The sequence below is a fragment of the Zootoca vivipara genome, chromosome 11, assembly GCF_963506605.1.
Source record: "Zootoca vivipara chromosome 11, rZooViv1.1, whole genome shotgun sequence".
Lineage (NCBI taxonomy): Eukaryota > Metazoa > Chordata > Lepidosauria > Squamata > Lacertidae > Zootoca > Zootoca vivipara.
This window is the reverse complement of record NC_083286.1, coordinates 16836989-16864219: the sequence shown is the minus strand read 5'-3', so window position 1 is coordinate 16864219 and position 27231 is coordinate 16836989. Positions and strand designations below refer to the sequence as shown.

At 41.5% G+C, this 27231-nt stretch overlaps 1 protein-coding gene across 7 annotated transcripts in view; it reads left to right on the top strand.

Moving 5' to 3' along the window:
• The first annotated feature begins 1641 nt into the window (after positions 1-1641).
• Positions 1642-27231, top strand: part of CSNK1G3 (casein kinase 1 gamma 3) — a 56296-nt gene continuing 30706 nt past the window's right edge. For 5 of the 7 annotated variants that reach the window (XM_035099624.2, XM_035099623.2, XM_035099622.2 and 2 more), the window contains exons 1-6: positions 1642-1891; positions 7276-7348; positions 10955-11386; positions 18017-18057; positions 20375-20444; positions 26362-26510. In XM_035099624.2, coding sequence (XP_034955515.1) covers positions 11209-11386; positions 18017-18057; positions 20375-20444; positions 26362-26510 — 438 coding nt within the window. In that variant the 5' untranslated portion in view covers positions 1642-1891; positions 7276-7348; positions 10955-11208. Of the gene's footprint in view, positions 1892-2626; positions 2744-7275; positions 7349-10954; positions 11387-18016; positions 18058-20374; positions 20445-26361; positions 26511-27231 lie in introns of all 7 variants that reach the window. The other 2 variants (XM_035099621.2, XM_060280133.1) reach the window with 2 other exon arrangements.

The following is a 27231-nucleotide window of genomic DNA, read 5'->3' as shown; positions in this document are numbered from 1 at the left end:
ACCAGGCTTGAGCTTTTAACACTTGCTGGATCCAGGATTTAGAAGTCTGGCGCCCAACTTAACACCTCAAGCTTTGATTAAATTTTATCACAATTGGTTACAGAACAGAAAGCCAAGTAGGACAAGAGAATTCTCCCAACAGAAGGGTGTAGAAAGTGGAGTCCCCAAAGGACTGGTACTGGGACCTGTGGCTTTTAACTTGTTTATAAATCACCTAGAGTTAGGGGTGAGCAGTAGGGTGCCTGAATTGTTCAGGATGGTTACATAAAAAAAGGGGATTGTCAGATGCTCCAAAAAGAGATCTTTAAACTGGGTGAATGAGCAGTAAAAGGCAAATGCAATTCAATGTAAGCAAGTGTAAAGTGGTGTACATAGGGGTAAAAAAAAAATCCTAATTTCACATGTATGCTAATGTGGTCTCAACTGATGGCGACTGTTTAGGAATGAAACACCGTAGCGAAAAAGTTGAATTCAGTGTTAGGGATCATTAGGAAAGGGAATGAAAACGAAACTGGCAATATCATAATACTATGGCACAACCACACTTGGAATACTGTGCTCAGTTCTGTTCATCTCAAAAAAGGATATCGGTAGTAGATCTGGAAAAGGTTCGGAAAAGGGCTCCCAAAATGATCGAGGGATTGGAGCAACTCCCCAGTGAGGAAAGCTTTAAAAAATTGGGAGCTTTTTAGGTAACGATGAACATGATAAAGAGTTGATAGAGAACTTTCCGCCCTCTCTCCAGAACTTCAGTGGGGCTACCCTTGAGTAGGAATTGGCTGACCAACCATAGGAAGGTTGTTTACTTGCGACACTTCCAAACAAACAAGCGGCGCAAACAGAGCCAGATGCATCTGCACTGCCGTGTAAAGGTCAGCGCAGCCACTGCACGCCTCCCACGGAACCGACACGGCCTCCCGCGCCGCAAACACCCTTCCGCGCCCACTCCTCGTTTCCCACCGCTTCTCTCGTAACGTAGCACCTTGCCTACGTACTCCTTACGCGCTCGCTGATTGGCCGCGAAGCCCATCCTTCAAGGCGAGGAGAGAGAGGCGGCTCCGGGAGAAGAGACTCCACACAACCCGCTCGTGTGCCCTTTCCCTGCCCCCGCCGCAGATTCTCACACGGCCCTGCCCGCCCCAGAAGCTCCTCCCCCTTTGCGTCACTCATCTCCCCCGCCCCCGCGGCCTCGGTACCTCCCACTTTGCCTACGAATTCGAGGTTGGCAGGGGAGGGTGGTTTTTTTTTTTGAGGGGGAGGGGTGGGGGTTGAAGAGAGAACAACAAAAAAGCCCTCCTCATGGCCGGCTGGCTCGTGGGCGAGTCTCCGCCCACTTCGGCGTAGCCCCTCCCCTCCCCTCCCTCTCCTAGGCCGCCGGCCGGCGCAGCTAACTGCGGCCGTTGCCTGCGAGGCGGGGCGACGGGAGCGAGGCGGGAGGCCGCCTCCGCTTGCCGCCGCCGCAGCCACAGGGGAGACTTCCGCCGCTGGTCCCTCACCTCCCGGCAGTCTTTCGCCCTCTCTCTCCCATATTTCCCTCAGGAGAGGCGGCGAGGCGGGCGGCTCCGTGGCGCCTCGCGGCTGTTGTCGACCCCGCGAAAGCACCGTCCGCCCTCTTTTATTTCCCTGCGCCGGCCAGGAGCCGCGGAGACTCCTCCCCTTCCCTCTTCTCTCTCTGCCTTACTCGCCTCCCTTCGCCCGCTCGCCGCCTCAGCAGCAGCAGCAGCAGCGCCACCTTCCTTCCTCCTCCCTTCCCTCCCGGTTCCTGCTGCCCCCGCGAGGCACCTGCGCCCCTCCCCCTCCTCCTCAGCCGCCGCCACAGCGAGAGAGAAGGACAAGGCCGGAGTCGGCCGCGACCTCACCCCGCGCGCGAGACCTCCCTCCCTCCCTACAGGTACGGTCGCCTCACGAGAGCCAGGCGCCCACGGGTGTGTGATGGGGCAGGGTTGGCGATTAGCGGCGCGGGGTTCCTGTGGAGGTGTGTGTGTGGGGTCTCCTTGAACGGTACACAATGGGAGGTGGAGAAGGTGGTGGTGGCAGAAATATGGCCGTGGCGGGATTGGGGCCCTGCCTCGCCTGTGGATTGTGAGGCATGTTGCTTTTGTGAGGAGAAGGGTGGAGTGTTGTGTGTGTGTGTGGTTTTTTTTTTTTTAGGGGATGATTTGGAAGGGAAGGGGGAATCTCGTCCCTTGAGGGTGGCTGGGACTCCCGGAGCCTGTTTTGTGTTTCCACAAGGGAGGTTCGCTTCGAAACCCCCGTGTCCCAACTGGAGCTTATAAGGGTGGGGGCAACGAGCGCTATCTATATACGTGGGTTTCATCGCCGTGAGTCAGTCTGTTGTTGTGCTGTGAATGGGAGTGTGGCGTGATTTCCACCCCCCCCGGTCACTGTGCGTATTTTTGTGTGTGTGCATGTGGGGGTGGAATTGTATGTATGTGCATAATACATGAGGGTAGCAGTGGTACGTACACACACTCACACACACACAGGCTGGCGCATCTGCCCATCTCCTTGCGGAGGAGTGTTAATGGGGGTGGGAGGCAGGGGCGACGAGGCCGAAGGCTAGCGGGGTTGCCTGCTCCTCCAACCAGAAAGCAGAAGGGAATTAACAACCTAATCTCTTCCCTAGGAGGGACCAGCCCTTAACAGACGGGATTTATTACCATGATGCCGCATGTGTGCGGTGTGTGTTGCTGTGTGGTGGTGGTTGTTGCCTTTCACTTCCCCACCTCCCCAATATACAAAGGTAGGGTGGTCCGTTTGGATGCAATGCCCATTTCCTGTAAGGCCCATATTTACTCTTTCTCGACTGCTGGGCATTTTCCGTAGCTGCAAATAATTGATTGCAGCCTTGTAAACAATACTTAAGAGGTCTCTTTTCTGTAGGCCTGCTCCTATGCCTCTGCTTGGAAGATTGGTTAATTAAGCTACTGTACTGTGCTGGCTACTGGATAGCCAGTAAGAGCGGATGGCATATACTATAGTATTTTATTTCTCTCTCAAAAGTTTATACGCTTTAAATGCAGTATGCGTTCAACTGAAGGTCTGTCCTATTAAAAATTTCTACCTGTGATTTTTGCATGTCATATACGTCAGAGCATAAAAACTTCTTTGTGTGAAATGTTAAGCTGGCTTAGACTACTTCTTTGTCTTTTGAAAAAGCTTCAGTCCTCAGTAATTTACTTGCTGTATGTGGGATCTCAAGAAATACCAGAAAAATAAGAAATCAAAATAATACATTCTTATCAAGCAATTATACAAATAAATATCAATTATGGATTTTCCTTTTGCTTAGTGATAGGGCTTCTTTGTACATATCATTTTTTGCTCTTACAAGTTATGGAACTTCCTTGCATATTTTCTGAAACTGATGCTTTAAAAAATTGAGGGTATTCTGGTGAAAGTGTAGCATGAAGTAATCCTGAAAAGTAATGCTTGAGTGAACTTTTACAGAACAGATACTAGCACTAGTCTTGGAATAATGAAACTTTGGCCTTTTGTTCTCACATAAAACCAAGCTATAGTTTATTAAACCATTATTAAAACCATTATTAAAACTATAGTTTATTAAACTATGGTGTAGCATTATGTGTTAATCCTGCCCAACAGCTTAATTATGGTTTGTTTGTTGCCAACAAACTACAGTCAGAATCTATGGTTGGCTTATGAACTTTGGTTTGATTTAACTATGCCTGGGTGTTACATTCGAACCCATCACTCTACTCTAACTTTGGCTTGTTTCATAACCTCATCTCAAATGCTCACCAAACTACAAAGGCATGAAGCAAGTGCAGCTGAAAAACAATATGAACTTTGTAGAAACTAGACAGTTGGACAGTATAGTCTTGGTGACGCTTTCCCCATAATTGTTATTGGCATAAGAAACTCGTAGTATTTTAAGAAAACTTCTAGGGACTACCTGATCTCAGATGAATCCTCCATAGGAAAGACTCATCCTGGTTGCTAAGGGAAAAGGAAGGGTAAACGAGATTCTGAGGACTAGGAATTAAGACAGAAGCCTCAGAAGTGCACCCAATGGGAAGTCAAAACAACATCTCTTTAGCACGCCCCCCCCCCAATTTTTGTTGCCTTGGAGTAAAATACAGTGGTACCTCATGTTGCGAACGGGATCCGTTCTGGTGGCCCGTTCGCAACATGAAAAGGCCGCAACATGAAGCGCCACATCTGCACGACGTGTCCATAACCTGAAAAGACACAAGATGAAGTGGACATATCATGAGGTATGACTGTAACTCACTTATCATCACAACTCTGACTTCTCATTGGCTAAAAACGTCAGGCAGGAGCAGTCAGGCTGGTTCATCTCACAGTAATTGCTTAAAAGAATACTTGCACATTTTGCTGCATAACTTAATTTTTCTACAAAGGGGTTCAAGCAAAACTTTGCTGTTGCCTATCATTCAGTGTGTATAAGTAGAATGTCATAGTTGGGGTTTTTTGTCCAGCTCTCGTCCATAGTGATGATTGATCTCTTTGTCTTAACCCCCACCCCCAAGTTATGATTTAGTTCTAGAATTCTATACATAACATTCACCTTGGAGTAAGTACGATTGAACTCATTAGGACTTCTCAGTAGACATGCATAAGATTGTTAGCTTATTAACATTTCCAGAAACTATCTCTGGATACTGCTGACTTTTGGTAGGAATGCTAATCTTATTTATACAGTATAGCTAAATGAGTGAGAGCTTCAGATCTACACATCCAGACATATACATCATAAGAACTCACTTGAACCATTGTCTTGTATTCTATTGTATTGTAAATATGGACTCAGAGTGCCAGAAATGCTAAAGTGCCAATGCATATTATTAAATACTGTACTTTATTTTTTCTCTGCATGCATTTATATCCACATAATATTGCTATGATGATAGTTCTGAATCACAATTTTGTATAAGAGTTAACTTGTGATTTATTTATTCTTAGAAAAGCTTTTCTGTTACCATTCTAAATAATGTTTTTATATTTGCCCATTGTTTGACCACTGCATAGGCAGACCAATGATGGACAGAGTGCTAGGATTAAATGTGGCAAATTAACTGAAATCACTTGACAATTGGGTGCCTGAACCAAATCAGAAAGCTGTTGAGACAGAATTGCCATTGTGCTCCTTATGTAAAAAGACAATATTTACATTCCGTAAACACATTCCACATACCGTACACCATGATACAGTTGAAAAAATAGGCTACTTAAAAAAGGCATGCCTTGCCTAATGGAAAGTTCAATGGTTGATAAGTGTTTCACCCGGAAGAGTGTGCCACACTGGCTTGCTTAAAGTGGCACGACGCTAAGTGATGGCAAAAGGCCCATGTCTTCCAAATATATGATCTGTTCTCTAACTACATTTAAATACTTCATTTAGTCTGTTCACATACTCTGTCTAGTCAGTTTCGTTGTATGGCTCCTGAGCTCTAGAGTCTAGTATACCAGTATTATGAGGGAGAAACATCCTTTTTATCCACACATGATTTTATGAATTTCTGCATATCCTTCCCGTTTTCATTTTCTTCATGTAGCCTTATAGGGCTGTTGATTCAGCCCTCAGACACTTTTGGTTGGCCTTTTCTATACTTTTTCTACTTTTACAATACAGTGGTGCCTCGACTTCCGAAGGTTTCGACTTACGAAGTCGGCAAACCCGGAAGTCTTTTCGCCGTGCGTGCGTTGTGCGCCTGCACAGAAGCGGTGTGCACGGTCTGCGCAGACGCGCAAAATTGCGCTTCACGCATGCGCAAAATGGACGCTTCAACAACCGAAGGTTTCGACTTACGAAGAGCGCCACGGAACGGATCGCCTTTGTAAGTCGAGGTACCACTGTATCTTTTCTGAGATGTGGTGACCCAAACTGTATATTATTTTCCCAAGTTATGGCCACATTATAACTTTGTATAAAGGGTTTTTGTTACTAGCAGTTTTGTTTATAATCTCTTCCTAATAGCTTACATAGAGTTTGCATTTTTCGCAGCTGACATACACACACACACAGGCAACATTTTCATTGAGCTATGTGTCATAACCCAAAGAGCTCTTCTATGATAAACCACTGCAAATTCAGACCCTATATGTGAAGTTAGGATCTCTGCAATTTGTATCACTTTACTCTTTCTTATAACTGTATTTGACTTGTTTTGGTTCTGTTCATTTCATATAGTTCAGAGAGATCCTTTTTGAGTTCTTCTTAGTTAACCAGATTGTGGGTGACACCACATTATTTGGAGAAACAAAAGCTAAGTCACTACTCATTTATAACTCCAGTTTGTTTATGAACAAATTTAAAAGCACTATTCCCAATACAGGTAATTGAGTCACTCCACTAATTACATCATTTCACTGTGAATACTGTCCATTTATTACTACTCTTTGGTTTCTGTTCTTCAGCCAATTCCTAGTCCATACTGGTGAATTTAGTCAGGAGCCGTTGGTGAGAAACCTGGTCAGAAGTTTTCTAAAAATTCCAATATGCAATGTGTACTGGATCATACTTCTCAACAAGCTTTTTGACACTCTCCAAAGAACCATAACAGATTAGAGAGACAGTACTTAGTAGAAACCTTGGTGATTGTTTTTCAACAGGACTTGTTCGTTTATATGCTTGATCATTTAAAATGTTTTCCATCAGTTTATCTGAAACGTGTTAATCTGACTAGCCTGTAATTTCCTGGCTCTCTGTTTAAATATTATACGTAGTTGTATTGATTCCCTTCTACACCTATGAAATGGAAGCTGATTTTTAGTGATAGTAGGTGGAATTCAGTTGTGCCCTTCCCTTTGCAGAAGAGCTTTTGATCCATTGGACACCTCTGGTAACAGGGTGGGGGTGAGTCAATTTTTGTCAATACCTTCTTTCTCCTAGAGTCCCCTCCATCCCCTTGGGGCACCCTTTCATAACAACATAGAATATGTTGCAGCAGGTTGCATGAGAAAGTGGGAATTGGTAAAATTTGCCTCCCCTTTTCCAAGAGCCTTCCACTCATAGAAGGACACAGTTGAAAATATGCATCTCCAAATGCAACTAGGCAAGTGGCTAAATGTACTATGTATTTGAAATTTTTGTGGAGAAATAGGCAAATAGAAGCAAGTCAAGGTATATAGGGAGTCCAAAGAATGACTGTTTAATAGTCCATACTTCCTGTGGAAAATATATTTATTGTTGGTGTGTTTTTCAGTATCTGGCCACATGGATTTAAGTAGTCACAGCATCAAAATTGCTTTGGATTGATTGCTTATGTTAAATTCATTCTTTTTTTTCAGAATTCATCTATGAATAAAACAATGTGTGAATTGTGATGGGGGGAAATGTATCAATATTGGAACATTATATTGGGTAAGTGTGACTCATAAATTCTGTCTTTTTATAAGCAGTTATGGTCAGGTGTAAAAATTAGTGATTGCTTTCGATCACATGTGTGCAGGCCTTAAGTGTGATCCACTGTGGGTGATCAAGCTGCCCCCCCATACTGAATTTTGCTATTAAGGGGGAGTGTACCAAACAGAAGACACTTGGGGATTTCACTTGTCTTCCTCCGCATCACAATCTAGCTCCAGATATACCCACTAGCATGAGGCCTCCAGCTGCCTTTAGGAGCAAAGTAGTTTACCTCCCTTTTTATAGATCTGTTATTATTTTCTTTGTATATTTTTATTTTCCTCTTTTTAAATTTCTTTTAAAATCTTAGTTCATTTCTCCACCACATTTCCCCTTTTTCTTGTTAAATTTGGAAGAAGATCTGAATCATGTGTCTAGCCCAACCTTTCTCAGCCTTGGGGTCTCCATGTTGTTGGACTACAGCTCCCATCATCCCTCACCAGTGGTCCTGCTAGGGTGATCGAAGCTGTAGTCCAACATTATTTGGGGATCCAGGGTTGAGAAAGTCTGGTGTAGGGTCTGGAGAATATGTATTAGGAGTTTCAGGGAGGGGAGTGAAAACGAACAGCCAAGCAAAGTGAATTGATTGGAAAGAGGAGACACATTATTGTGTAATAGTTTCAGTATGATAGTAAGAAAAATCACTAGCTTTTGGATCTATGCAATTTGATGTTGGTTCTCCTAGCTTTCAGGTAGAAAGGTGAACTTTAACAAGCAATGCTTTGAAATGATGAAAAATTCAGAGACAAATTTACTATGGAAAAAACTACATGATACTATAGTAATACTAGGAGAAATCCTAGGTGCCTCTAAAAAAAAATCTGGCGCTGCCTAGAAATTTGAAATCTAGTTCCAACTCTAAACTAGTTTTTTAAATTTATATTGGCAATGAAATTAAAGTAATGATAAGCATCTGAAAATAGCACCAGAGCATCATAGTACTTCTATGGTGGTGGTGTTTTTCTTCCTATTTTTCATATTTATTCTTTTAAAACAAGTGTTGATGTCAGTTGTTGATAAGAAATAGGTTATTTAACATTTAAAACTTGGAAACTCCTTTCCTTTCTTTTGGAATTATTGGTCTCTGCTTGTTACATTTTGATGACTCATTACTTCACATATCAGAATTCACTTTCCTTTCATCAAATGCCTGCTGCTTAGTTATTCAGCTTGTGGGTTTCATTCTAGTGGGGATATGGCACTTTATAAACAGCACACTTTCCAGTGACAACAGGATAGAATTAGGGCTGTGGAAAAAATTTTAAGTTGTGCTCTACGTTTTTAGGCATTAAGGATTTATCCAGCTTGCTGTCAAGATGCTTCTCTAAATTCACCTTCCTTTCTCCAGAGGGATTTGGGACACTGAGTTTGGCCTGGAGATTGATTTAAAGAGGCGACAAAGAGTATTGTTCAGGGGCTGGAGGTTCCTCATTCCCATTCTGGAGGACTCGTCTAGAAGATAGATGTTCTGTAATTAGTATTTTGTTTTGTCTTGATTTAAATTATTGTTGGCACCTACCTGTCTTGACAGTGGAGTGCACCCAGTGGGTGAGGGAGTCAAACCATTGTTTTGGCAGCATCAAAGTGACCTTGCCAGAGCTCAAGCCTGGGGACTCTGTATGGAGGTCCTGGGCTGCCCAGCAGCCTTGCTTACGTGGTCCAAAGCAGAGCAATATGTTTGGTACCAGCTTGGCTGCAGAAGTTGCTGGAAGGAGCAGTATAACACCAGCCAACAGTCTTAGGGACTCCATTCTGGATTTGTGTAGGGTCTATCCTGCAAGGCAGCAGGTTTAGGATCAGTTTTCCTTCTAGATGGGCTCCCTTCCCAGGTTGAGGAGCCCCATCTGCCCCTCATTTCCCTCTATAGCACATGCAGAAACTGCCTTCTTGACTGTTGGACCCACTATTGGTCTCATCCTCTCGGCATTTCTTTTCATGTAGGGGAAGTACTGTTAAATTAGTGTTTTAAATATTCAACTTTTTGGCAGTTTTTGACCCAAAAAGTAACTTGATCCAAGGGTATTTTTGTTTGTACTAATTTTCTTTGTTTGTACTAATTGGTACTGCAGAATTTATGTATGTCCAACATATTTTGTAATGTGAACATAAAGAATCCTTCTAAAATTATATTTTACAACATCCCAGACACCTTTTAGGAAAGGAAAAAAAATTAGTCCACAATAGAAAGCTTTGCACAAAGTTGGATAGAGGAGGGCATTGAAATAAAATACAGTGGAACCTCGGTTTACGAACACCTCGGTTTATGAATTTTCGGTTTACGAACGGAGTCGACCCATCTGGAACGGATTAATTCACTTTCCATTACTTTCAATGGGAAAGTTCGCTTCAGTTTATGATCGCTTCAGTTTATGAACAGACTTCCGGAACCAATTACACCCATGCTTCGGGTTAAGTACGCTTCAGGTTGAGTACTCCGTGGACCTGTCTGGAACGGATTAATCCACTTTCAATTACTTTCAATGGGAAAGTTCGCTTCAGTTTATGAACGCTTCAGTTTAAGTACTCCACAGACCGTCTGGAACAGATTAATCCACTTTCCATTACTTTCAATGGGAAAGTTTGCTTCAGTTTATGAACGCTTCAGTTTATGAACAGACTTCCGGAACCAATTGTGTTCATAAACCGAGGTACCACTGTATTAAAGTGGTACCTTCGGTTGCGGACGGGATCCGTTCCGGAGCTCTGGTCGGATCCCGAGGTTTCCACAACTGGAGGGACCGTTTCTGTGCATGTGGCGGTAGAACACTTCTGCGCATGCACACACGGCGAAACCCGGAAAAATACTTCCGGGTTTGCCGCGTTCACAACCTGAAGGATACGCAACCGGAGGTGTGCGTATCCAGAGGTACTACTGTACTTTGTTGCATGCTATTGATGCTACCGTATTATTTAAAGCAGGCACCCCCAAAGTTGGCCCTCCAGATGTTTTGGGGCTACGATTCCCATCATCCCTGACCACTGGTCCTGTTAGCTAGGGATGATGGGAGTTTTAGTCCTAAAACGTCTGGAGGGCCGAGTTTGGGGATGCCTGATTTAAAGCCTGTTATTGCTAGTTCTTGAAAATGTATTATTGCAACTTAAAGTGAAATATAGTTCGCCTGTAGGCATTTTTATATAATGGCTCCATCAGTAAACAATTTTAGCAGGTTTTTGCAACTTAGCCACGGGGAGCTTTAGCTGCTCTTGGGATGTGCTATGGCATGTGGTATGTCTACTTACCGGAATTTGATGTGCACTAATGTTGGAGCTCAGCACATTTCTAGAGAGCAGTTTGAATTTCATGACTTGTGTGTTTCAGACTTTACAAAGATTTACTAATTGGTTGTTCGCACCTGTGTATTTTTGTTTGCAGATTATTGTAATGCGTAGGTGATACATTTAACAACATGCACACAACTCTGATATTTTGTGAGTTTATTGTTGAACCAATAAACAGTTAGTAAACTTCTAATCATTTGCTGTATGTAATTTATACCTTTACCTGTATTCCTTTGTCCTTACATGCTTGATTAATAAACATTGTTGTTCTTGTTGTTGTTACAGAAGCACTTTAAAAACCAGTAAATGGTGCTGATAGAAGATCTACAGAGATTATATTTTCCTGTAACAACTACGAAGGAAAAATACTTTGCGAATGGGATGAATACAAAAGCAGTGACTGCCAGCAGCAGCTTGCTGACTCACAGTAACTAGCTGGAGCACTCAACTAGTGATGTTTCCATTTCTACTTTACCGCATTTGAGCTTGACTGTCTTGAAAGGGGAAATAAGTTCAAAGTGGAGTACCGTAAACTTGATATGGATAGCAAAAAGAAAGACAAGGACAAACTGGATGATAGAATGGCAAGGCCTAGTGGACGATCAAGTCACAATCCACGCGGCAGCAGCTCTTCAAACTCTGGAGTGTTAATGGTTGGACCTAACTTTAGAGTCGGGAAAAAAATTGGATGTGGCAATTTTGGAGAGCTACGATTAGGTAAGATTCTGCTCATTTAAATTAAGATACACATGCCTTTGAAACATTCAAGGCTGTACTGTATGATAACTTTGTTTCATTTCAAAATAATGAGGTCTGTTCATTTAGACTATAATACAAAATTATGAATGCTGGTAGTTACTGTAGATTTGTCAGCATAGTGTAAAGGCAGTACATTTCTGATATTTTGGGAATGTAATTTTAGACCCTTGAATGAATCCATGCCGTATGCTGTGGTAGGAATGTTCATTTGAGTGCATAGATTGCAGGTTGGCTCTTTGGGTACAATAGATTACCGAATATTGAACTTTGGATCTTCCGTCACCGTTGGTCTTGATTTGTGTTGAATTCCAGGAGTGGAAGTGGCATTCTATCTTTTTTTTTTTACACTTTGGCCCTTATTTTCATGGCTATGCGTTTTATTTAAAGAATGGGTAGGTTTGGATTTAACAGTATTGGATTAATAAACAATTTATTCATTATTATTTTAAATAATAAGTTTATTAAGCCTTGAATGAGCATTGATGCCATATGCATCCCACTGCTTTCTTGGCCTGACCCCAGTATTTCTATAATGGTTTCTTTAAATCACTTTCCCCATTATGTTTTGAAAAGGGGAACTGTAGCTCAGAGGTTTCCAATCTGTGGGCTGTGGATCCCTAGTGGGCCATGGAATTAATCACAAGTGGTTTGCAAAAGCCTGTGAAGACTGGGCATAAACTGAGCATCAGGCTCTTATCCAAAAATGGGGAGGAGAGAGAGGGTGGCTGTACTGGCACCTGCCCTGCTGCTGCAGCCATGGCAACTTGTAACACATAGAGTCCTGGGTCCCTTGCAGTGGTGGCTGTGCAGGGCTGGGGAAGGGACTGGGCACTGTTCACACCCATTTATTTATTTATTTATTTATTTATTTATTTACTCCTTCCTTCTCTCTGCCCTTCTCATTCTGTCTCTCCTTTTTCTTCCCTCCCATTATCTTTCTACCCCTCCTTGACACCATTGCAGCCACAGTGTCCCCCTCCCTCCAGCATTCTTCATTGAAACAGACTGCCCCTGGAGCCTTCCAAGCAGGCCCCTCTGGAGTGTGAGAGTGCATAGCACAAAAGCATCATACAAGGTGGTTCATGGACACCTATGCGAACCTTACTTCCAAGAATCTTGCCCGAGTGTGCTGGCTTACCACACACTGCATTGGAACCACTTTTGTCTTTTAGACCAATGACAAGATGGTCTTTAACTTTCTTGCCCTGTTCCAACTTTTGGAACTCAGCACTGGAAAGTGCTCCTACAGGTGCCACCATGTGCTAGCCTCCATCTTCCCCTGGTGAATACTCCTCCCATTTTGCAAGTGGTTTTGAGACACTCTCCCCTCCCTGATTCAGGTAGGGTTGTATCTCTGAATCTCCTGCTGAAGAGGGTATTTTAACCATTTTAGCAACGCCTGGTGAAAGAAAGAAAGAAACTCATTTTAATAGTTCTCTGCACATGACATCATTGCCCCCCTGGCAGTGGTGCAACCTGTGTCCTTTTGGGAGGCCCTGTGCCCAAGCTCCTTGGGGCAGTCCACCATGTGGGCCTTTGTGCCTGCCAGGCTGACATCACATCCCTACACATGGTGCATATGGTAGGGTTCACCCACTTCCTGCTTTACCCTGCTGCTGCAGAAAGGTACGGTTCAGTGTCCATGAAGTGGCACTCTCCAAGATGGTGGACCTGTGGGACAAGGCCAGAACAATTAGCATACAGGTCCTCGTACTTGTAAGGTTGGGAACTAGATTACTTTCCTTTGGGACTCCCTTCAGTTCTATGATTATATGAACCTCTGCTATACCTTAATGTTGAGTTGCTGACTAGGATCTGAAATGAATATCAAATGTGGTTTTAATCCTAGTTAGTAAAGTGATGTTATTACAGTTCCCTGTTTCAGACATAATGGAGAAACTGTTTTAAAGAAATTGTAGAAGCAGCATAGAAGAAGAAAGGCATGCAATCCAATGCCGTTAATTAACTTGTGGTTTATTATGTCAGTATTGTTATGTCTGGACTAGTCAAATAATGTGCTAAATATATGTTAATTGCTACATTTCTAAGTTACTAGCTCAAAATTTTAGAAGCAGAATAATCATCACACTGGTTGTTCGAGCTTTTATTATAAATATAAACAAACACATACAATCAACAAATACAGTCTTTGCGAAGAAGAAAAAGTCCAACACGTATTGTGTACTAATTTCATTTATATAAGCTGTGATCAGTTATCAAACTGGAGGTATGGGGAGAGAATATTGATCATATTTGTACCCTTCTGTTTCTTCTCAATAACTTTGTGGAAGAAGGTATGCTGAAACAGTCACAGGCCAAAGGCCACTGTGTGGCTTCCATGCCTCAGTATGGATTTTAAATTTAGGCACATCAGGTGTTGAGTGTATATACTTCACTATTGCTCTGACACATTTTATTGAAACAAATTTCATTTTGACTTCAGACTAGCAGGCTAATCCCACTTTTTTTTTTAGATGGCTGCCAAATTTGTTTCACATACATCAGGCATCCCCAAACTTTGGCCCTCCAGATGTTTTGGACTACAATTCCCATCTTCCCCAACCACTGGTCCTGTTAGCTAGGGATCATGGGAGTTGTAGGCCAAAACATCTGGAGGGCCGCAGTTTGGGGATGCCTGACATACACCTTTAAATTTATCCATGTCTTACAATTGGTAAAGGGAATACTTTCTATAAAGTGGTCTTCTGTAATGAAATGAATAAGAGCAAGCCATACTATCTAAGCACATGTACCAGTGCCATCTGTATTGCACTAGTGCCTAAAAGAACATCTGTCTTGGAAGCTGTCTTCATCATACTCCCAAACTGACTCTCATTTCACCAAATGTAAAATGCAGCCTTCCCAACAAGCCCACAAATTACTAGCCTGCTACTGACATCAGGGGCTGACATCAGAGGGTCATGCTTTATGTGAAAGAAATACGTCAGCACAATACAAATAAAACTACAGGTTTATTTTTTATGCCATGTGTAGATAATAGTGGGGTTCACTCCTCCATGTCCAGCATAGAAGTGCATCCCACGGGATGAGACAAATAGCACATCCCTTGGTTTCTGTACTGGATTTGGAGAAGGGTACTTTTTATATTCCATGCCACATGCAAACACATGCAGGGGGCTACTAGTGAATAGGATAGAGCAGGGGTCCCCAGACTACGGCCCCCAGGCCGGATGCGGCCCAATTGGCCTCCCAATCCGGCCCGCGACAACCCCCGCTGCTGCTGCCCGCTCTTGCGGCGCGCTGCGCGGCGGCGCACTTCCAGATCGGGAAAAAATTGCCGAAAATCGTTTCTGCGCATGTGTATGGGCCTCTCCCGACCCAGAAGAGGTCATTTCCGGTGCACTTCTGGGTCGGGGGAGGTGCACTTCCGGGTCGGGGGAGGCCATACGCATGCGCACAAACAATTTTCGGCGATTTTTTCCGGCCTGGAAGCGCGCCACCGCGCCAGTAAATGGGTGTGCACATGCGCACTGGCGCGCACTCCCCCACCCTCCGGCCCACTGTGCGTGCACTCTCCGGCCCGAAGGCGGGTAAGTCTGGGGACCCCTGGGATAGAGTGTTCCATCTTTCTGTCTGGATGCCCTTTTGAACTCTACACTGGATGTAGAGGCAGCAAAGTACTCTCTTCCAGATCTAGCATTGAAACAGAAGAGGCTGATAGAGGGAGGATTGGGCAGAGAGCTTCATCTCTCCGCCTTTAGACCACAGCTCATTCATTCACTTGCATGTTGCCTATGATATGTTTTGTTTTAGTAAATATTTTTGTTCCGCATATAAGACTTACAGCAGAAACCTATGCCTATTACGGGGAAGCAAATTCCACTGTGTTCAGTGGAACTTGCTCCCTAGTAAATGTGTTTAGATTTAGAAACTAAAAGCTTTAGTATATTTTTTCTTCAGAGTATGATTAATGATAAAGCTAATGAAAGGGCTCTGCTGCAACTCCTTAAGGAGCTCTAGCTCCACATTTCTCATAACCTTTGAGGCTATGATTGAGCAGCTGCTCATGAAGGCAGGAAACAGCTGGCTCACCTATGCTACTTTCTACCATTTCTTAAAGAAGCCATGAGCCAATAAAATACTCTTTTCTGGTTCACAAAATTTCTCCCATTTTAACTGTAAAATACTTTGTTGACACACCAGTTAGCAAAAAAGAAAAACAGATTCATTACATCACAGCAATAACATACAGATTGTCCCAATCATTTCAGTAGTCAGGATTACATTATTTCTCCCACAGCCGTGCCAGTAGCCCTCAAGGATGAAAGACTCTGATGGTGGATATAACTGTGAGCAAAATATTCACCTGTTACTGACACAAGAATAAGTCCAAGCAGTAGAGGGCCATGTTTATTTTTGGCAGCTACCATGATGTGACAAAATTGTATTACCTGAACCCAATATGACTATCATCTGAGATTATGGTTTATGGGGCAGGTGTCTGGCAGGAAAAATGAGTAACTCTTTTTGGATGATGTCGGCATTTATCTAGCCTCTTGCTTCACGCTAAAAGCGTCATAGTGATTCTAACTATTTGTTGTTATTTATAGATAAAATAGCAAAGTGTCATTGATAGTGGAAGGCTTGATGATTATTTTTGTTGTTGTCATCTTGCCTTTCTATAAACCTCAAATAGCTTTAGGTTTTGACTATATACTGAAACATTGATTAATGGAACATATAGTTAATAAACTAAATTTTGGAAGGGATGAACTTCAGTAGTTCTATCTAACATTAAAATACGGTATATGCTGAACTGGTCACTTATTTAAAATAATTGCCCATCAAAGTTAAGTGCTCCTGCGGATATGTCAATATGTAGTGTCCCTGAGATTTTTGTTTTTGTACTGTACTCATAGATTGCACAGTGGGGATGGACTTGTAATTGTAAAGTTGTGGAGTCTACTCTGTGTAACTGGACTAATGTTTCCTGTTTGAGTTGTTTTGTTGTCATACTGTACTGAAACTACGGTGCAAATTATTGGGATAAAAAAGTGCTCCTCATTGGCTTAGAAATATCCACATTTGTTTCAGTTCTAGAAATAGAAAAGTAAATCCAGCTAAAATACAATTTATGATCATTGATAGTCTTGTCCTTTCAAGTTAAGCTACTCGTGGAGCAGTTAAGTGGCATAAAACAGCATTGGGAAAAGTAGGCAAAGTCTGTCTTTCTGTTGGAATGCGTAACTTTATGTTAGTAAGTGCAATGTTCTGATATTTTTACTTTACATTAGTGAAGAAAAAAGTAACCCCTCCCCTGTTGTTTAGTTAGAACTCTGCAATCCTTTAACTACGGTACATTTTGTAATATCTCTATATAATTTTAATTAAAGGGCAGCAAACATCTTAGGGAAAATTGTGTTGATATGAGTTGTAATTAAACACTTTAATCATGGCTTTACAGTTTAAGAGGGTTATAAGGTCATTAAGAGGGTTATAAGGGACCCAGGTGGCGCTGTGGGTTAATCCACAGAGTCTAGGGCTTGCTGATCAGAAGGTCGGCGGTTCGAATCCCTGCAACGGGGTGAGCTCCCGTTGCTTGGTCCCAGCTCCTGCCCACCTAGCAGTTCGAAAGCACATTAAAGTGCAAGTAGATAAATAGGGACCGCTCCGGCGGGAAGGTAAACAGCGTTTCCGTGTGCTGCTCTGGTTCGCCAGAAGCAGCTTTGTCATGCTGGCCACATGACCCAGAAGCTGTCTGCGGACAAACGCTGGCTCCCTTGGCCTATAGAGCGAGATGAGCGCCGCAACCCCAGAGTCGGACACGACTGGACCTGATGGTCAGGGGCCCCCTAAGGTCATTAACTTGTTTAGGTTTGCTTATTGTTCGTACTGGAATGATTTTCAGAAATTGTTTATGGTCGATTAAACAATTAATAAACAGTGTATGTTCAAAATAATCAGTTAAGCTTCTTTAAACTGTATTGTATTTCATTTGTTCATAGTTCATCATTGTGTGTTAATAAAATGTAGATACGATTATACACTTACTATGGCTTGGATCCTAAACTGCCCCTTCATTTATGTAAGGCCAGGGGGGGGGCACTTGCAACAGATACCTGTGCATCCCATAAACCATTCCCATTTCTCATCCAATTTCCAAAATAGATTTTATTTCAGCACTGGTGTCTGCAAGGGGGGAGTGAGAGATCCCCTAAGCGTTGTGATTTTGTGTGTGGTGTGATTTTCTGTGTGTGTAATTGTTAGTTCCCATCCGTATAAACTAAAAGAGGCTATACTTCTTAAAGTAACAATTTTCAATGCTGAAAGATAAACAAATAGATAAAGGAACAAGGGTGTGTCTGAAGCTGCTGCAAATTTGTTTTCCTTAACTAGCTTTATTGTATTTAATACCCAGTGTAGCTTGAAATTATAAAATGTTGATTTTTAATGGTCAATAAGAGTTTGACACTTCATATTGAAGCAAACGGGCAAGTTTCATCAACTTTTTATTTCAATGTAGATGTTTTGCCATGTATATATATATATATATATATATATATATATATATATATATATATATTGCAGAGGTATGAAATCTGACATTCTTGTTTCTTATCTTTCAAGGAAAAAATTTGTATACAAATGAATATGTGGCAATTAAGCTGGTAAGTTGACATTTATTAATAATTACAATAACTACTTTTCACCAAAGCTTTTTGCTAATATGTATAGTTTAATATTTTCAAGCTACTTGTTTCTACTCAGATGACTGGCTCAGTACTCCAATGGGCCCAGCATTTTTCCAAGCAATTTTTGGCAACATGGAACACCAGCACATGCTCATTTCCTCTGCCACAGCCCCACAGAAAATGGCAATTTAACGTCCTGGTGATAAATACTAAAAAAGAAACTTCTTGCTATTACAAAGCTCATACCTAAACAGATTATCTGGGTAGTTTCTCCCTGTGCTTTGAAAAACATGTGCAACCTTTTAAAATGTGTAATGTTTTACAGTATTATGTTTTTAGATACACTGGAAGCCACCCACAGTGGCTGGTAGGGTATAAATATAATAATAATAATTTCTCATTCACTATCATAGCATTGTAGTCTATAAATCTTTAATGGTGAATAAATTACAGAATAATCCCATCCCCCCCTTTGAGGCTATCCTATTCACCATTATTTGGGAGTAGGCCCTATTGAACTCAATGATACTGACTTGTGAGCATAGGACTGCGTTGTAAGTGGGATTATTAGCAACTGATAATGCTTTTGAGGAAATATCACATTGCATCTCTCATTAGAAAGTGAACCCTTAGCATAATTTCTATGGTTGTATTAGTTACGAGAAAAATCCATAGTTTTTTCCTGCTAATTAAGGTTTCCATTGGGGGGGGGCATTTTGAAATTGCATCCTATTGAAACTATTGTTGTTTCTGACTCCCACCCACCCACCAAACCGCTGCTGGAATTCCAGCCTCCACACTGTTGTGCTAAATACTTTTAAGTAATGCTATGCTTCCTGCATTGCTATAAAACCAGAAGCAAACACTTTTTTCCCATTAGGAGAAAAATGCTTCACTGTGCCAGTTGAACAATGGTGAGATTACTATATTTAGGGGTCAAGTTACTAGTCAACAAATCTTTTTGCCTGTGAATATTATGGGGGCAATTCTCCTTTTCCCATTAACATTAGTATAATCAAGTACCGTGTTTCTCATATTATAAGACATGTCTTATATTTATTTTTTCCTCAAAAAAACACACTATGGCTTATTTTCAAGGGATGTCTTATTTTTTTCTTTCTTCTCCTGCTGCGGCCGGCATTGCTGCTGCACCTATCACTATGTCTTATTTTCGGGGTATGGCTTATATTCCTCGAATGCTTAAAAATCCTGCTATGACTTATTTTATGGGTATGTCTTAAAATATGAGAAACAGGGTAGAAAACACAAAAATACTGGATCTGAGCAAGAAATTATTTTCTTTCAAGTTCACTGTCAGGAAGATTTTTGTTAAAGCCTACTTTTTTAAGATTATGAGGCAAACCTCTGGAGGAGATAGAAAGTTGACAATATGGCCTATGCTTCTGATGACCCTTTCTAGTCAATCTTGTGATTGGGTCAAGAGTGTCAGCATTTCATTGAAGATCTGTGTTCTGCCCCCTTGTAGTATTGGTCCATATTTTATCTAATGCCTTAAGTTTTGGACACACACATATTTGGGTACTGCAGACCCCCCCCCAAATTGTTAATAACCAAAGGGAAAGCACAAACACTTTGATTTGTCCCAATCTCCCTTGGCATTAGATGTGATAAAAATCTGGGGAGTTTGGCTGTGAAAGGAAATAATCTCTGTGTCTCCCTCTTCTTCCACCCTTTTACTGAAGTGGTGTCTGGTGAAAAGGTGGACTAGAAGAAAAGGGGAGGGGAGTGGTTCTCCCTGTTTCAGAGGATCAAGAAAGAGAAAATAAATACTGTCTTCATTGACCTTACGCAAGATTTTTATGTTGGGGGGCACTCAAAACAGTTGCTTGCCTTGGAAGAGGATCACTTGGGGAAGTTACTATTGCAGTAGATGGGAAGGTGCATTTTTGTGCCCATGTTTTTCCTGGCTGCTAGTGGCTTGTGTCCCTTTGAAACTGAGATTTCTACTCCTATAATTGCTAAATTGACAGCACCTCCAGACATTGCATACTGTATATTTTAATTCTGCCTTTTGAGTCCAATGTTTCTTCCTAATCCTAAAGAAACAGTTTTGAAATGACAGTTCTATATGCAGTATGGAGTACAAATTAAATGAGGTGTAAATATTGTATTGTCAGTCTTGCACTGTGATAAACTGATTTAAGAAAGTAAATATTGTCAAAGTCTCTTTTGGAGGAAAGGAAATTGGAAAGTTATTTCTTCAGATAGCAGTCGCATTAACATGTTGAGTTGAGAACTTGACTTTTAAATTCCAAAATCTTGGTCTCTTCAGGAGCCAATGAAGTCAAGAGCACCACAGCTGCACTTGGAATACAGATTCTACAAGCAGTTAGGATCTGGTGGTAAGTATAATTTAGCAAGTTGTAGCATAATGTGAAATACTACAATAATGAGGTTATAGATTGCTTAATAAAAGTCCCACAATTTGGTATATAAATATTTGTGCATTTTGTCACACATAAGTATATTTAATGTCCTTGGTTTATATTAATAGTCACAGGTACTTGCTACACAGTTCATTGAAGCTACATCTAGCATTAGCCTGATGACAATTTTCTGTTGAAATCGCTCAGATTTCTTTTACTCTAGCTAGTGTTCAGCATTTGTGTTTACCCTGTGGAAATATATTTTTCAGAGTGCCAGTGAAAGTTAGGTACCTCCATCCTTACAAGGCTGCTTTGGAGAAAGTGTTGCTGAGATTTAATTTCATATTGCAATATACAGTGGAACCTCGGTTTATGAACACCTCGGTTTATGAATTTTCGGTTTATGAACGCCGTGGACCCATCTGGAACGGATTAATTCACTTTCCATTACTTTTAATGGGAAAGTTCGCTTCAGTTTATGAATGCTTCAGTTTATGAACAGACTTCCGGAACCAATTACACCCATGTTTCAGTTTATGAACGCTTCAGTTTAAGTACTTTGCAGACCTGTCTGGAACGGATTAATCCACTTTCCATTACTTTCAATGGAAAAGTTCGCTTCAGTTTATGAACGGTTACTCCGTGGACCGCCTGGAACGGATTAATCCACTTTCCATTACTTTCAATGGGAAAGTTCGCTTCAGTTTATGAACGCTTCAGTTTATGAACAGACTTCCGGAACCAATTGTGTTCATAAACCGAGGTACCACTGTATATCATTTATTTTCACCTTATGTGAGTAGTATAAAATGTAGCTCAAAAGACCAAAGTGCAATATTTTGGAGAGGCACATGTGTTCAGCATGCTTCTGTTGTTGTCCATGACCGGAACTGGGTGCAAACCTTACTGGCTGTCTTCCAAGCGTGTATTTTATACCTATCATTATGGAAAAGTCATAGGACAAGGTGCTACACAGTAGCTTATAATAAATTTAGACAGTACTTCTCTTTGGATAACTTCTACCCTGCGTACCATAAGAAAATGCAACCCCCCCCCCCGGTAGAAATGACAGGAACCAAGAAGCCAGAAATGTAGGGAATAGAATGTGTTTGCCTCATACATTTGTCGAGTCTGAAGTTCTTAAAAATCCACCTGGAATCCACTGAAATAAAGATGTCAAAACTAGTGTTCTGGAAGCAGTAGGAATTGGTTGTTCACTCATTTCTATTTAGTTATGCCTCACCAAATCTCTTGTCACTTCTTTCAGTACTGTTTAGTCCTCATTGTCTTTAATAATAGTGGTAACCCCTGAAGTAGTAGGTTTGATTATATTGAAATTATATTGCAAATCCAATATGCTGCTATGATTTATGTAAGAAATAGTATGCCGAAGAGCATTCTTAGAGGTTTTGCATCAATTCCATGTTCTGCTTGCTGATGTTGCATGTTCTCCAAAACCCAAGATGACCAACATATATCATAGCATGTATGAAAATGAAGTTTCCAGTCCCAGATTGCAGTAGATGAATGCCTGGCTTGCAAATCATATAAAACTGGAGTTAAAATAAATTGTGGTTTAACAAGAGCAAGCAGAATGCTGGTATACTATCCTGAAATAGTATACCTTCTCTCTCCACTCCTGCCGTGCTAGATAAGAAACAAGTCATAGCTTGATTTGTTGTTTTGGCAGAACCTGGTTTCATGGTTTATTCACATGCTCTTTACTCATGGTTTCAGGGTGGCTAACACTAAATATAAAACAACTGATTAAAATACAACTTAAGAACAAGATTAAATACATTAAAATTAAAATGCAGCCTCATATGGAAGGGAAAGGAAAATGGGGGAGGGGATCAGGCCAAATGCCAGGTGGAACAACTCTGTCTTACAGGCCCTGTGGAAAGAAATCAGGTCCCGCAGGGCCCTGGTCTCAGGAGACAGAGCGTTCCACTAGGTCGGAGCCAGTGTTGAGAAGGCCCTGGTTCTAGTTGAGGCTAATCTGATTTCCTTTGGGCCCGGGACCTCTAAGGTGTTACTATTTATGGGCCTTAAGGTCCTCTGCGGGGCATACCGGGAGAGACGGTCCCTAGGACGAGGGTCCTAGGCCGTAAAGGGCTTTAAAGGTCAAAACCAGCACCTTAAATCTGACCCTGTACTCCACCGGGAGCCAGTGCAGCTGGAAAAGCACTGGATGAATATGCTCTCATGGCAGGGACTCCGTGAGGAGCCTCGCTGCAGCATTCTGCATCTGCTGGAGTTTCTGGGACAGCTTCAAGGGCAGCCCTGTGTAGAGCGAATTACAGTAGTCAAGCCTGGAGATGACCATCGCATGGATCACTGTGGCCAGGTCGGGGTGGAAAAGGTAAGGGACCAACTGCTTGATGCGGTGAAGGTGAAAAAATGTCGCCTTAGCTGTTGTAGTAACCTGCGCCTCCATAGAAACTGATTTAATAAGATATGAGAACCAGACTAATGAAACTTAGGTTGCTAATATTTTTAATCTAGAACAAGAACTGAGCTTAGCGTACGTACATGACAAAACCATTTATGATTATATCTTCTATACTGCTATTACAAAAGAAGATGTCTATTAAACCTGGTTACATTCATGTCAGAGTTTTAGTTGAGATTGTAGGAGAATTGTTGGCCGCCTAAATTTGAACCACAGCAGTGAAGCATCAGAGGACATTGTTGTATTTTCTACTGTATTTTGATGATGTTTAGTTCATAGTTCTGTGAACAAGAAACTAGATGTTAACTTTGACAACAAAACAGCTTAATATGATGAAGTACTTTATATATATTATTCAGTAGAAATGTTTTGCATGTTGGTCATTAGCAGCATCCTCTATCTGTATGTATCAGGTAGATAGATTTCAGACACTTTCCTAAACTACCTGGTGTTACTGAGGGGGTCTGTTCTACAAGTCTAGCCCCCATAAAGTCAGCTATTGGTTTCAACAAGAAGTTTTTTTTCAGCCTAAAACCTGCTGGTGGGGGTGGCACAAAGAGTGGGTGTTGTGGGCTGGAAGGGGAGGATCCATGGGCTGCATCCAGCCCACTAGTTCCCCAACTTTATTGTGTTGGGATGAAAGGAGCATAGTGATACTGGTGCATGATGGGTAGCTACATTTGAGGATTCAACTATAACATCAAAAATATCCAGTGTAGAGCATGTGACTGAAACTGTCTTCAGCTACTAGATCTATAGAATTAGATTTGAAAGGGTTCTCGGAGGTTATCTAGTATAGTACCCTGTTCAATGCAAGGTCTGCAATGCAGCATACAACTACAGCCATTTAGCTGTGTGGCCATTTAGCCTCTGCTTAAATACCTCCAGTGAAGAAGTGTTTTTGTTTGTTTTATGTACCTGGTATCTGATCTTATCAGGATCTGTTTCTTGATGTCATTAGGTTTTGGCCAGCATCAGTAACAAGTACAGTGTTGGATTCTCATGAGCAAATGTGACTTGGCTCCCAGCTGCCTGCCTTAATGCATGGGGAAACTCACCTGATTTGGAAGGGATTTTCTGCCAACAGGGCCTGCCTTTCTGTGAAGTGTCCTGTGTCTGCAGAAGACATTGCTGCTGCTTGCTGACTAATGGAGCATTGTTAAGCCAGCACACACTTTCCACCTATTGCAAGATAGATGAAAATGCCCCATATGACAATAGGTTTAGGCTTGTTCTTGATTTTTCAGTTCTGCTTGATGTAGAAGTTTGTATATGTTCTGTAGCTATCTGGGGAAAGGTTGAATGGGAAAAGCAGGCAACCTCTGGTATCTCTGCACAAGCTGTTTCCATTACTGTGCTTCAGTATTTTCTCTCAATACTGACAGAGGGATCAGAGAGAAAGGAAGGGGAGGGATAGCGTGCCGACGCAGCAAGAGACCCTATTAGCAAAAGCACGCCTCTAGTTAAGTACAATTTTAGGTTAAGAACGGACCTCCGGAACGAATTAAGTTCGTAACTAGAGGTACCACTGTATACCATAGCTGCCAAGTTATCCCTTTTTTAAGGGATTTTCCCTTATGCTGAATAGGCTTCCTCGCGAGAAAAGTGAAAACTTGGCAGCTATGCTGTATACCACTCCCACTGATTCCCTCCCCCCCAAAGGCACTGCCTACTTTTGATTATGGCACTTGATTGTTTTCCATGGGTCACAGGCTCTTCACAGAAAACATGTTCTCCGAAACATGCTTTGAATAAAACACACCACAAATCATTTGTAGCTTTTTCTTTGCCCAATGAAAACTGGTATACTAGGTTAATGAGCATTAGGAAGCACTATAGCTTTGTATATCTGCTGTTGGAAAATATAGTTTATTTGGGGTCTTACAGAATTTTTTATATAAACACAGGCATACAGCTTTTAGTCCAGATTTTGAACCACTATTGATAGTAATAACAGATAGATGATGATGATGATGATAGTAAGAGATGCCCAGGCATATCTTGTTGATGTACCCCTGAGAATGAACAATACAGTGGTACTTCGGTTTATGAACACAATTGGTTCCGGAAGTCTGTTCATAAACTGAAGCGTTCATAAACTGAAGCAAGCTTTCCCATTGAAAGTAATGGAAAGTGGATGAATCTGTTCCAGACGGTCTGCGGAGTACTTAAACTGAAAAGTTCATAAACTGAAGCGAACTTTCCCATTGAAAGTAATGGAAAGTAGATTAATCCTTTCCAGACGGGTCCACGGAATACTCATCCGGAAGCGTACTTAACCCGAAGCATGGGTGTAATTGGTTCCGGAAGTCTGTTCATAAACTGAAGCGTTCATAAACTGAAGCGGACTTTCCCATTGAAAGTAATGGAAAGTGAATTAATCCGTTCCAGATGGGTCTGCGGCGTTCGTAAACCGAAAATTCGTAAACCGAGGTGTTCATAAACCGAGTTAGAATAATCTGCCTATATCCATATGGTGATAGCCAACTTAGATTCATTTATTTCAGTGGGTCTGCTCTGAGGATTACCTAAGGCTGTAACTGCAACACCATTTACTTCCACGCAAGTGCCATTGAATTCAGTTGAACTTATTTCTGAGTAGACACAGTTAGCTGCATAACAGTGCAGGCCTATCGCCAATACACTATTTCATGCTCTTCTAGATAATGTTTCATAAAATTGCCACTGGGATCGTTTACTTTTCAGAGTCGCTGGCCCAAACCAGATAAATGTTTTAGGTCTGAACTACACGTTCTGAAAGAGCAATGTATTATTAGATTCAGGGTAGCTTGATTGATCTCATGCACTGTGAAGTGCTTATTCTTGAGCTCCATAGATACAGTTTGTGGGATTTAGAAATCTGCAGAACCTTGGTTCTGTTGTAGCAAACAGAAGACTATGGACAATGTTCAGTATAAACATGGGCAAAATGCTGGAAATTCTAGCATCTTCTGGTAAAAATACTAAAATTCATTGGTTGTAACTTTATATTTTATCTTGATGGCAGTGGTGCACGACAACCGTGAAGTAGACAATGTGCTAGACTTTGCAAGATACCGTAAGATTGGGCTTCATAAAGTTCATTGTGTACCTTGTGTGTGGATGTTTATCTTGTAATTAAGTTATTGTGCACAATTACTGGCAACCTGTCATAGCAAATAATTAAATACCAACATTTAAGTCTACACATTCCTAGGATTACAAAACCAAGTATTTCAGTATAGTATTTCAAGTACAGCCCAGACTACAATGAAAAGGGAGAACTTAAGAATTATTTAGTGAATCAAATATTTCCTGAAACAGGAAACTTAATAGTGATAAGTAGCTTAAAGTCTGTGGAAATTTTTGTGTAAGATAGCCTTAATTATTCTCCAGTTGAAATGTGAGATGGTTCTTAGGACAAAAGTGTGTTGAAATGACTGTTACATTTCATTTTCCCAGATGGAATACCTCAGGTTTACTATTTTGGCCCTTGTGGCAAGTATAATGCTATGGTGCTGGAACTACTGGGACCTAGTTTGGAAGATTTATTTGACTTGTGTGATAGGACTTTTTCTCTAAAAACTGTTCTTATGATAGCCATACAGTTGGTGAGTATACTTCTATTTTCTTTTTAAAATAATCATTCAGTCAGTATTAGCTGGATATTCTTTGAGCAAATGCAGAAAGAATGTGTCACCTGGTTGCTTAAAACTTATTATGGTTGTTTTCCACTGTATTTCTCTGTGAAAGTAGTGTTCGATGTCATGAAGACAAAGGGTTGGCTATGGAGGTCCTATGAGCAGAGTTCTAGTCACTGAAGGGAGGGCAAATGATTCACATAGATTCCACTAAAAACCTGCTTCAAAGAGTTGGAATAACCTCTGGAACATTGTGGAAGACAGCTGGAGGGGGGAGGGGGAATCAGCAAATATTGCCTCCCATCCCCCTTTTACTAGAGACGACCTCTGCTTTTCACTAATTGCCCTTTTGTTTGTAGAGGGGCTACTCTGGATCCAAGCCACATCTTTATACTTAACTAAACACATTAATAAACAAACCATTACCTTTAGATCTAACATGAAATATAATTGAGGATGCTGTATGCTCAGTGATGAAAACCATTTGAACGTAGAAAATCTGAACTTTGTGAATTGTATTGCTCTGTCTCTGTTATTCATGGAAAGGACCAAACAGCAATGCAACTCTCCCCCCCCCCCCCGGGCAAACTCTTCTTCCACAGGAGTCCTCCCTTGGACCTTACCCTGTCTGGGTTTCTGAAATGTCACTTAGTCCACTTAGTCTTCATATTTCAGGCTCATTTTAATTGTT